Raw genomic sequence first — 12,886 nt, 5'->3', positions numbered from 1 at the left:
ACCCCAGCCCCTTTTAAAGAAAAGGAAACAGATCCTCACTTAGGTACTAAGTAGTAGAGATAGGAATTAAACCCATTCATATTCTCTGCACATTCATTGATCCCCCCCATATTATACTTTTCTCCCAGGATTTATGATGAAAGATGAGACTTTACTCACATTATTCTTCTCCTTAAGGAAAATAATAACCCATGAACCTATTAGGAAGTATACTATAGATTAGGTTATTAGCTATTGCAGCACTAAATATCAGAAGGGATCACTATCATTATGCACATTAGCAGTGAGGGTTTCTAAAGAAGTCTTTAAAAACTAGTCCTTCATTCACTTTTATTCCAAAAGGGGATGGTTTAAGCTTAAAGTGATCTTAAAAACAAAAAGCATAGGAGAGTTTCAAGAAGGAACATTAGTTAATACTTACCTTGGTTTGAAGTTAGAGAAGAGAATAGACTGATTACATGGGTTTAAACCTTAGGTCTTTCTAAGCCTCAGTAGTCAGAGCAAACCTGATGCTTCCTCAGGCCCCATTCAGAATCAGAACACTAGAAATGTAGACTCTGCTTTAGATATCATTGAGTGAGTAGAAAAAGGACATGGACACTGGAAGGAACCTTGAGAGAGAGTTTTCTCCACTGTCCTCAGTTTCGTCATTGTCATAACAGCAGTTATATGGTACTTTAATGTTTGCCAAGCACTTTACAATTATTTCCTCATTTGTTCCCTGCAACAAGGGAGATAGATGGTAATAACACCCCTTGTTGAGATGAAGAAACTGAGGCAAAGGTTAAATGACTTGCACAAGGTCTAGAAAGAGTCTGTGAAGTCCTGGTTGAACCTATGTCTTCCTGACTTAAGATCCCTCTACTTATTCACTGTGCAACCTAGCTTCCTCTTCAGCTTAGATATTTGTGATGTGTGGTAGGTCACAAAAAAATTAGGCTAATGTTCTACAATGCCTAGTTGCTTCTAGATACGACTGTATGTGCTGGATGACTTTTAAGACAAAGGACTAATGTTTTGTCAGAAAAAAGTTTTTTCTTATGGTCCAAATATTCTTGTCGTGACTTTTTTCAATCAGTTTGCAACTTCTGAATCTGTTTAATCCATTTGTAGTTTAGATCTGCCTAAGTGCAGCTATTCACAAATAGCTGCTTACTTAAGGAGACTTTACTTGTGAATTTCCATCAGACCTTTGCAAATTACAACCTGTAATTATGTCTTTTCACACTGAAATTGAGCAGACTGACCTTTGAGCCCACAAATGAGTGAGTTCAAGCCTGTTACACAGAAGATCCCTTTTCTAATATTTAATAAAATTTTGACATAGCTTGTCTGCTTTTAGTAGATAATGTAACCTTACTTTATACTTTTTGCCTCCTTTAAGAATCCCATCTGCAATGTTCATTTAACCTCTCTTTGAACACTTTTTTTTTTTTTGCCTTGTTTTATTTTTTGCCTCTTGGAGGGCAATTGGGGTTAAGTAACTTGGCCAAGGTCACACGGCTAGTTTTGTGTTAAGTGTCTGAGATTGAATTTGAACTCAGGTCCTCCTGACTCTAGGGCCAGTGCTCTATTCACTGTGCCATTTAGCCACCCCAATAGGATTCTATTCTATAGTAGTCCTCTTTTTGTTTTTGTTTTTTGCTTTTTTAGAGGGCAGTTCAGGGTTAATAGTGACCTGCCCAAGATCACACAGCTAGTTTTTGTGTTAAGTGTCTGAGGCTGAATTTGAGGTCAGGTCCTCCTGACTCCAGGGCCGGTGCTTTCTACTCACTGCATCACCTGCCTGCCCTGGAAAGTTATATTTGGAAACGTGCTTTCAAAACAAAAATTATTAAAATAACTTAAAAATAACATTTGTAAAAAAAAAAAAGTTTCCTTTCCATGTTTTCACTAAGGATTCCTTTGATTCTTTTGTAAATAAACCTTTTTATAGAAATGAAAAGAGTATATGGTTCAGTAATTATTGATGTTTTCTTTATGTACAATTTTGTAATATTTCTTGACTTTTTCTGCTTGCTTGATTTCTTCCTTATTTAGATTTCTTGAATGGATCACTCAATCACTCATTGTTCTCCCAAAGTTTTTTCCTCTTTAGTTACATGCTCTGTCTGCACTTAAAATGCTGCTTCATTCATTGTGTTGAGGATGATGATATTAAGAGTTCAGATCCAGTAAACATAGATACCAATGCCATCATTGATAGAGAAGGTATTTGTTGTAAGATACTATTTTTTTTCTTAAGTGTTAACTGCTTGGCAGTATGCTAGTGCTGGGATTACAAAGAAAAAAAGTCACCTTCCACTGATTGTTGACTGATTTGATGTTGCTCATACTTCCTTCATCTTCCACTGTGAAATTTTGTAAATGAGTTTATATTTTATTATAAATATATATTATATGTAAATATATTTTAAGTGTTGCCCTTAGTTGCCATATTTTTTTTTCAGCTTTGTCAAGGGGATGAAATGTTTGTTACCTGAGGCAGTGTTTAGACCTTACTTTTTGTAGTAACTGTTTTACATAGCTTAATATTGCATCAATCCCTTTATTTCCCATCAATTCCTTTATTTCCCTTTTTGGGATGTCAGTAATTTATTTAGCTCAGTTGTAGAGGTGCTAATTAATTATTGTATATTCTAATTTTTATTTAGTTTTGAACTATTGAGTTTTTCTCTTTGCTCTTAGCAGGCCTCCACAACCTGCGACCTGCAGAAGAAAATGTAGAGGAAATCTTTACTGCCTGTGGGCTGTAGTGGTTCTCACACTTTTTGATCTCAGGATCCTTTTTATACTTTGAAAAATGATTGAGAATTCCAATGAGGTTTTGTTTATGTGGGTTTTATCTATTGGTATTTACCTTATTAGAAATTAAAAATTATAAATTTAAAAATATTCCTTTAAAATCCATTGTATTCTAATGTAAATAACTATTAAAATTTGCTTTTTTTCCAAAAACAAAGAAAATTAAGTGAGAATGACAGTGTTATATATTTTTGCAAATCTCTTTTAAATGTCTGATTTAATAGATGACAGCTATTGGATTCAGTCTGTTATGTTGTTTTGGTTGAAGCATATGAAGAAAATCTGGCCTCAGACATTTGGAAAAGGGAAGATTATTTAAAATAGTAAATTAGTAAAATTGATCTTAGTATTTTTATGAAAAGAATTTTGGTCTCAGATGATGAGGAAACTGAGACCTAGAAAGCTTAAATGACTTGACCAAAGTAAACAGTATCATTAGAGGTAAAATTTGAACCCAGGGCCACCATAACATTGCTCCTGCTTCTTTGTGATCATTTTGTTTATGCTTATCATGAATATTGACACTATGAGATGTTCAGGTCTATTTAGATGCAGTTTTAATAGTACAGTTTCTGGTTATTTTTTGGTTTTGAAAATACAGATTTTTATAATTTATGTTCCTATGCTAGATTATGTTAATTCAAATAAAATCATACATGATTTTCATAGGTTCAAAGCTTAACAGTTTTAATAATTTACATACTTAAAACGATAGTACTTGTGCTTATTTTGATTTTTTTTGTGTGTATTATCCAGTATCATTGTTCATATTAGATTTCTATCAGTCTCTATTGAGTGCATAGTATATTGATTCGTTTTTCTCTATTTTTTATCACTTTATAAACTTTTTAGCATGTGTTTTAAAAATTCTGTGTATCTTTTCATTGATGTCTGTCATATCCTTCTGAATAGCTTTTTGCTTTCACCAGGCCTAGGGGTATGCCTTAAGTGCTTCTATTAACATCTGGATACAATATGTTAATAGCTCTGCCTAGGCTGTAATTAATCATAAAAGGAGCATGGTACTGCTTGAAAGTTTAAAAGAAGAATCTGACTTTATAATTTTGTGGAAACCAGGAGTGAATTAATGATAACAAACATGTGACAGCCAAATCATGAGCATGCTTCAGTTTTATTATGTTGTAGACTTGTTTATAAGTCATAGCTGTAATTTAAAAAGTTGGATCCCACTAACGAAATTCCATACTTTAAGACAAACACACAGAAATAACTCAGATAAATCATAAAAGACCTGTGTGAAAATTGAGAAATAGTCCAAATCAAGCTTATGAATCATGTTGACAAATGCCCAGACAAGAACTGTTTTGGGTAACAGCTTTTAAAAATTTTAAAATACACTGCATTCCATTCTTTGTGTTATTAAGCCTGAAAGAAGCTGTGATTCTACTGAGTGAAAGAATTTATTAAATGTTTACTGTGTACTTAGCTCTGGGAACACAAATAACAAACTAGACAGTCCCTGCTCACAAGGAACATTGTCATGGAGGCCACACATAGAGAGGACTGGTGGCCAGGAAGTTAGGATCTACAAAGTCACAAATGGCAAGTGGGAGCAAATAGGGACGAAATGACTGGGTTGACTCAGAGAAAGTTTCCAAGGAGGACAGTTGGTTAACCAGCATTTACTAAGCACCTACTTAGCAAATGAGAGCTTTACTAACTAAGCACTGGGGGTAGGAGGAGCAGCTTGAAGTCTAATGGGGGGAGGCAGTGTACACATTCTTTACACAGACACACAGTCTCTCCCTCATACTCTCTTTCTGGATACAGGCTAACTTTGTTTTAAGATTATCCAGCATATATTTCTTTTAAGAGAGGAGTTATGTTCAGAATTCAAGAAAGTGAATTAATGTACTTTGTTGTCTTAAACTCTTGAAGTTAGGCTTCGCTTGATTTAAGAAACACCTAAGTAAGAAATAGGGTAAGAATTCCTTTAATTTAGCAATCCCAGCTATACACACACACACACAACTATACACTACACAAATGATAACCAGGAAGGAACAAAAAGTCTTTTGAGGTGTTCCAGTATATCATAAAATCTGTGCCTGTTAAATTTCATTCACTTGTCTTAAAGGAGAGCTCTGCCTGCTACTTCTAAAGGGTTAGTATTGTTTTCTCATTCTATACCCTGATTAGAAATGTTAAATTATATTGGGAGATGCACATAGATGTTACTCTGCATGACAGTAAAGGAAAAAAAAAGTGAATGAGACAAAGCAATTTTCTGGGCAATGATAAATAGCCCTATACCTATCTCATAAGTGTTTTGCACAAAAAAATAGTAAACGATGGTCCTTAGTCATCAAGAAAATGTTAAATTATATTCACTGTATTGCATTGAAGTCAGTGAGGCATGGCATTTTGAAAGATTTATATTAAAGGAGTTTAATTAGCAATGTTTTGGAACTTAAGCTTTGGTTATCTGAGAGTTACTTAGAACAACATTCCTTTGAAGATGCTGAGTAATTGAAATGTTACAGTACTGTTTGTTAATGATAGGCTGTCCTTTCTGTTGGTTTTTTTTTCAGTCCATGATACAGTCTTTGCTAAAAAACACAAATAAGAAACAGTGATTTTGTTGTTGTATGTTTGCAGTAATAACAGAGATGGCACAAATTTAAGGGGCTATCCAGTTTTCCTACTTCCAGGCAGAAGTACTAAATTATTCTGGATGCAAAGATTTATTTTAGTTAGATATTATAGATCCAAGGAATATTTTTTCCTTATGTTTATCTATGAGGCTGTTGTAATAGATTACCAAGGCCTTATTTTATAAATGATCCTACTTTTCCAACCCTTTCCATCTTTACACTTCAATCTTTTTCCTATGACTGTATTAAAATAAACTTTGAGACTTACACCTAAGAAATTATTGTGATTAAATTAGTGTTAGACCCAGAGCCAGCTCTTTTTTTTCAACTCTTGAGTGTTCCGTGGGCTTACTTTGGACAATAATATGTTCCTGAATAATGTAAATCAAAGTTCATAAATTTGCTCATGCTTCAAAATAGATCAATCTTAAAATAATTCCTCTGTAAAGTGATTAATTACTGTCTGATTTTGTAGTTTTGGTTTGATAATGTAATCTATTTAGCATTTTTCATGTTGGCTAGTATGTCTTTCAGTATTACTTCACCTATTTGTTCTTACATGTCACTTTGAAGAAGGGATAATGTCTAATCAATAGGCAGTAGTTGAGATGAGCCATTTCTGCCCTAATCTTATCCTAGTGATTTCCCCATTGCAATTCTAGGGTCTGGGGATGTAACAGGTTGCCATGATAGTTTGCATGGAGCAACCTTTGAAGATAATGCATGACACTAGTTTTGGGGTCTCCAGGAAGATAGTTCAGAGAGAATTTTGGTTCATTTGCTCCTAGGAATTGTGAAGAGAAAAAGACAAGGAGCAGAGTTTGGGTGGGAAGATTGGCTACTTAAGTGGTCAAATTCTCAATTTGGTTTCTGCTTATTTCCTTTAGGGACAATGTACCTATTCTGAAATTGTATCACCATCTTTGACTAGATTTCTTTTTAAAGTGAGTTGCTGTGTTGTTGATCCAGTTTAAGAGTCACTATAACCTGAATCTTTTTCTGTTACTGTTTTATTCTTTAAAGTATTCAGTTTTACAAGCATTTATTGAGCCTATGTGCTAGGCACTGTGCTAGTTGTTGGGGATACAAATATAAATTAAATAATCCCTAGTTTTCCAGGAGTTTTACCTTTTTTTTGACAGTGTTTCATTTAACACTGTTTCCCATTCAATTTGATCGGATTTTTGTCAAACATTTTTTTAGCCCGTGATTTTTGTTAATTAACATACTAAACACTCAGTCTAATTTTATGATATAGTTGATAGGATTTAGTGGGTCGTTTCCAGGTTACCTTTTTGGAATACTATATTTTACCATAGAAAATTGAAGATTTGTTTGGGAAGGGAAATGAGAAAACCTATTGGCCCTATGTTTGTAATCTCCTGATAAGACTTAACTCTTCTGCTTCCATTGCCTCATTCAATTTCTTTTTGTGTAGGAGAGTTGTTATGAATTCTTATTGGTAGCTTTTTAAAAGGAAACTCCTATCCTGACTCAGAATGGAATGATAGCATACTAGCAAATCTACCTGGCTAGTTAGTAAGGCTTGTACCAGTTTGATTTTTTTTTTTAATGGTAGAGTCTTAATTTTATTTCTCTTGCACATGTAAAGCCTTTAATAGAAGTCTCTTGACAATCACATTTGACTTAGTGGTTCTTCCACAGTGCATGTTAGCTGACAGTCCTCATTATGAGACAGAATGAGTCCCAGTGGCGATTGCCATGTAGTTGAGCTCCCATTTTTGTAAGTTTTAGGAAGTTCATATTACTGTGCAAGATACTGAATAAAACTAAATTAGAACGGAGAATATTTGAACAGTAAAGTTTAGAGAGGGAGGGTATAAAGATTATGAGGCTATTTTTAAAGTAGTGCTATTAGTATCCTGGTGGTATCAAATTGTTTAAAATCTGTTGGAGCAGCCGTAGCCAACAAAATTGACTGTAACACGTAGTAATTTTCTTGGGTTTTGTACAGAATCTACTTAATTAATTGGCCTTTTTTCATCACGGTTTTTTTTTAATGGAGAACAGGAGTCATGTATATTTTATTTGTCCAATTTTTTTTAAACATTATTTAGCTATTAGAAATATTGAGGATCATAGAAATCAGTACTTTCCCAGACTTTTAATGGGTTGGTCTTTTTTGGAACATATAAATTAAGAACTTGTATGTAAAACTGCTGCATAGAGCAGGATTCATTCATTTTAAGAATCTAAGATGGCTTAGTTAAATATTGGAAGGGCTTGAACATTCTTAAATGTAATGGAGTCTAAATAATTTGTCTTATTTCCTCATGCCACAGGACAGGCTCCAGTATATTTATAGACTCGAATTTCCAAAATTGTACAAAGCTAACATGAATATATAGACATTTAGTAGTGTGGGCTTAATTAATTGAATAAAGTTGACTTCTTAAAGGAATCATTAGTTTAAAGAGATTAGTATTTCCTTTTAATTTATGCAGTGTTCAGCTAGCTAGTTTATCATCATCATCATCAAATATTTATCAAGTTGTCTTATGCATGTACTAGGCGATTTATAGATAGGTTAAGAAATAGTTCAATGAAGTTTACAAAGAATTGACCTTGATGTGGATGTGCTGATTATTTATATAAGTTATCTATAGTGTGTTATACATCTGATTGTATATAAATAGGTGTTAATAAATGAACAAATGCTACCTTATGAATAGCTTCCAGGTGTATTATGAGCATTCAACCCTGGAGGGAGAGCTGGGGCTTCGTGGGGTAGAGTTGAAAGTTTCTGTATTTAGAAAAGCAGCATATACTAAGATATAACTATTTGAAACTATAGAGGATGAGTTAGGTAAGCATTAGTTGGTCAAAGGAAGCACAAAGAGAAATTGATAGTTTAAGGAATACAGACAAGTTGCTAATTTAGCTAAAGGAAATTAGGGAAACTGAGACTAGTTTGAGAACTTTAAAATAGAGAAAGAAACTTCGATGTAATGCCCAAGAGCCAAGAAAGAATTGTGAAGAGAATGGGTTTTTTTTGGCGGGCATAGTGGTAGGGAGACTGCTGATGAGATTTTAATAATTGGGATGATCGGGGCCTGTACCTGGTTTAATGAACGTTCCTGATCTGTTTATTACAATTAGAATCCTTTAAGGTAGTACTCACTGGGGTTAGGAGTAAAATATTATCAAATCCTTTGGGATGAAAAGGATTATCTTAGGTTTTTTGTTTTAAACTATTCAGCTGAATAATTATTCTCCTTCCTGATTTGATAGCTTGTGGCTGTTTGACTCTTGCCATCAAACACCATGGCCAGCAATGTCACCAACAAGACTGACCCCCGTTCCATGAACTCCCGTGTCTTCATTGGGAATCTCAACACTCTGGTTGTTAAGAAGACTGATGTTGAAGCCATCTTCTCGAAGTATGGGAAGATCGTGGGCTGCTCTGTTCATAAAGGTTTTGCCTTTGTTCAATATGTTAATGAGCGAAATGCCCGTGCTGCTGTGGCAGGAGAGGATGGCAGAATGATTGCTGGCCAGGTACTAGGTAAGTTTTGATGTATATGCAGTTTCTAATTGATCTTGGACCTTTTTCATGCCTATAACTATTTTTGCTAGTGCAAATCAATGACAGCAATTATGTGTGATAATAGTATGATATACATCATGAATTTATCTAATGCTCTGAGATCGTGGGTAGTTCAGTAAAAGGAGGAGGGAAAAGATTACTCTTGTGAAATTTAAAAAATGCATAGTAGGTCAAGTCGCAAAATAATCAAGTTTGCTCTAATTTTGTAATATGCAGACTATTACAAAGCTGTCTTTGCTCTCTTGTTTGCAGAATGAATCCCAGTGAAGGACTCTTTCTTAGAAAACTGTTGAATTTTAAATTGCTAAGGGTGATGTTGAGACCGAGTATGGGTGGTATTGTTGGACAGTGTAGGATTCAAGGTGATAGAGCTATATAGTGTAGGCTATCTTAAAAAGAGGACTGAGGCAGGACTGAGAATTGTGATCTATAGCTATAGTTTCCACCAGCATATTAGAGTTTCTATTGGAATGCCTGTCCCTCAGTTTAAGAACTTAGGTACTTAGATCAAGGAAGTTATTTAAAGTCAGTCTTATTTTTTTTGCCTTGACCTCAAGGTGGACAGCAACTAATTCAGCAATTAATATAGTTTCCATAAGCAATGCAGCATGTGTTTAAGGCTCACCCAGTCTCCATAAGGTTGTTTGACCTTCTAGATAGGCAAAACAAGCAGTTGGGATTTGAAGAGATTAGGTACTCTTGGCCAGAAATATTTCTTAATTATGTTAAATTATTAAAACATTGCATTAATTTTTATCAGATTGTTTTCCTCCACAATGAGGGAGATTACTGAGTGCCAGAGTGAGGAGTGGTAAAGTGTATAGAAAATAGCCTACTTAGCCATTTTTTGGCTTTGAGTACCTCCTGTGTGCAAAGCATGATATTGAATAGTTGAGGGAGGGAAGAGTGTCATAAAGGGAAAGAAAGATGGTCCCTGTTTTGTGTATATGTTCAGACATTCTATATACTCCTTTCATTAGTTCAGTACTAATATATATATATATATATATATATTCAACTTCTTACTAAGTGCCTACCTTTTGAAGACTGCTGTACTATTAAGAAATTTGGGGGTGGCATATGCAAGTGACTGATTCCATCAAGAAACTGTCTAGTAAGTTTTCCTTAGTGTTTTTTACCCCCTTTATGGAGTTGTCATTCAGGTTTATGGTTCTTTTCAGATATTAATCTGGCTGCAGAGCCAAAAGTGAATCGAGGAAAAGCAGGTGTGAAGCGTTCTGCAGCGGAGATGTACGGGTCAGTACCAGAACACCCTTCTCCGTCCCCTCTACTCAGGTCCGGAACTTTATTATTTATAAATGCATTGCGTCCATCCATGGACATTTTCTTCTCTATCTGTTTTCTGGAAGTGGGAGGGCTAAATGAAGTTTAATGTTTATTCTATGTACAGATTAGCTTGAATGTATTTTAGAATGTTTTTCTAAGCCTCCTTTGTTATTTTATTCCCAAGAATTATGATTCCTTCAGTCTTTTTCCTTTAGTATTTTAGTGTATGTGGTATAAATGGAAATTAGTATTAGGGTGATGCTTTAACTTTTCAGGAAATAACTCTTTAGAAATTGGGAAGGAGTATTTTTAATGTGGAAGGGGGATAAGTACTAGTCAGAGTATTTCATTATGAGTCTTTGGGCCTAATTTATTATCTGAAACACTACACTTGTGATATATAACTGAAATTAACATTTTATTAAGCTTTCCCCTATCTAGATAAGCTATGTTGTAGCCCAGGGTGCTGAGGAATTCATTTGGAGGCAAGGAATTTTTAAGGGATTGATTGTATGAGTGATTTGAGTGTGTGTTGCTATCTTTTGGCCTTATCTCTTCCAGTCTGCTGTTGTGATATTGTGGTAACAGCTCCACCCTAACAGTCTTTTTCGGGATTTGTCTTTCAGCTCTTCCTTTGACCTGGATTATGATTTTCAACGAGATTATTATGACAGGTATGGGTTTTATTCTTCTGAAATAAGAATGAATCCGATTCTTAGGTTAGTCTGCCTCTGAGATTCTAAAACAAAACATTTTAAAAAGTTATCAACTAAAATATGTTGTCAAATGAAAAGCCAAAGCAGTCAGGTTAACCAGTTGCTGGAGCTTATGGGTCCTTGCCTATCTTGTGTGGTTCTTTGTTAACTTGTAAGAGTTAATTGTGTATTTATTTTACCAGCCAAGCTAAGGTAAGGAGGCTATAACTCTAGTCATGCAGTCAGTGGTAAAAGTTATGAGTAGAATATACATTAGTGCCGTACTCCTTAATGACTTCTCTCTTCTTTCCTCAGCATTTTTTTTAAGCACTTAACTGTGTTCTTGGTAATTTGCAGTGTCCTGAAAAGAAAGCTGTAGATTAAACATTTCCTAATTATATTTTAGTGTGATTGAGCCAGAGTTTTGGCGTCTGACCTAGAGCACTGAACTGCTGATAAGTCAGGCCAGTTTGTATCAGAGGTAGTATAGGAACTGGCCCAGGGCCCAACTTATATCCATGAAGCCATACTTTCTCTTGCTTTTTCTTATTCTCAATCCTTTTTCCATTACCCTTAATTTTTCTTAAATTTTAATTGGTATATTTTGCTTTATCAACAGAATTTCTCCTAATATCCCCCTTTACCCCATCCCAGAAAACTGTTCTATGAAATATTTTTTAAAAACAGGAAAAAGAAAACTCCAGCAAAGTGATCAATATATATGCATGATTTCAAATTGCTTTCCAGAATGGTTTTACCGAATCCACCAAATTGGCTTAGTGTGACTTTGGCTTAGACCACCATTGTGCAGCATTCATTCTACAATAAATTGAAAATAGATATGTGACCTTAATATTAAAGATCATATTGTAAAAATTCACAGTTGTAGATAGGAAGAGCTGTCTTCTTACCCAGAGGATAGAGATAATTATGAAAGATAAAATAGTTAACTTTGATTACATGAAACAGAAAAGTTTCTGAAGAAATAAAATAGTATGTAGCATATGAAGGAAAGCACTTGAGTAATAAAAATGTTTTTCATATTTTAGATAAGTATTTGATATCCAAGATAAATATTCAATGAACAGAAATAAATGTGACCAGATGGCCATTTTCCATCCAGTAGTTAAGTGGTCAAAGGATAAGAACAAAAATTCTAAAATATTAACAACCATATGAAAGTATCCAAATAATAAATAATAATAAAAGAAATGCAAATCAGAGCCACCTAATCAATAGCCAACCCTATTTTTTTTTTTATTTTTTTAAGGTTTAAAATAATTTTTTTTTTTTTTTGCATTTTGGAGGGCAGTTGGGGTTAAATAATTTGCCCAAGGTCACATGGCTAGTTTTTGTGTTAAGTGTCTGAGGCTGGATTTGAACTCAGGTCCTCTGACTCCAGGGCCGGTGCTCTATTCACTGTGCCACCTAGTCACCTCAATAAGCCAACCCTATTTCTTTTTTTTTTAAAGCAATTGGGGTTAAGTAACTTGCTCAGAGTTACACGGCCAGTTATTTCTGGGTGTGGTGCTAAGTATCTGAGCCCAGATTTGATCCAGGTCATCCCAACACTGGAGCCCATGCTCTTACTCGCTGAGCCATCTGGCCACCCCTAAGCAATTGGGGTTAAGTAACTTGCTCAAGGTTACGCAGCCAGGTGTTTATGGGTGGGTGCTAAGTGTCTGAGCCCGGGATTCGATCCTCCAGGTCATCCTGACACTGGAGCCGGTGCTCTTACTCGCTGTGCTACCTGGCCGCCCCAGGCCAATCCTATTTCTAATGGAATTTAGAAAATTAATAATTATTAACCTTATCTGGGTTTTATGACTTTTTAAAAGTCAGGACAAATAATGGGCTCAGAATATACTAATTGATCTCTATGCCCTTTCCATTTCTAGCCTAGTGATTCTTTGATT

The 12,886-nt window shown here is 34.8% G+C and overlaps 1 protein-coding gene across 8 annotated transcripts in view; it reads left to right on the top strand.

Annotated features, from left to right (window-relative positions):
- The window catches only part of HNRNPC (heterogeneous nuclear ribonucleoprotein C), a 53,556-nt gene that overhangs the window by 18,449 nt on the left and 22,221 nt on the right, over window positions 1-12,886 (top strand). For 6 of the 8 annotated variants that reach the window (XM_069097772.1, XM_069097769.1, XM_069097767.1 and 3 more), the window contains 3 exons: window positions 8,673-8,946; window positions 10,170-10,284; window positions 10,902-10,949. In XM_069097772.1, coding sequence (XP_068953873.1) covers window positions 8,706-8,946; window positions 10,170-10,284; window positions 10,902-10,949 — 404 coding nt within the window. In that variant the 5' untranslated portion in view covers window positions 8,673-8,705. The remainder of the gene's footprint in view (window positions 1-8,672; window positions 8,947-10,169; window positions 10,285-10,901; window positions 10,950-12,886) is intronic. The other 2 variants (XM_069097771.1, XM_069097770.1) reach the window with 1 other exon arrangement.

Source organism: Petaurus breviceps, unplaced genomic scaffold (assembly GCF_028583685.1).
Source record: "Petaurus breviceps papuanus isolate PSGF00001 unplaced genomic scaffold, PetGlider_PUasm1.0 37, whole genome shotgun sequence".
NCBI lineage: Eukaryota > Metazoa > Chordata > Mammalia > Diprotodontia > Petauridae > Petaurus > Petaurus breviceps.
The sequence above is the reverse complement of the archived record's forward strand: the minus strand, read 5'-3'. Positions and strand labels throughout refer to the sequence as shown.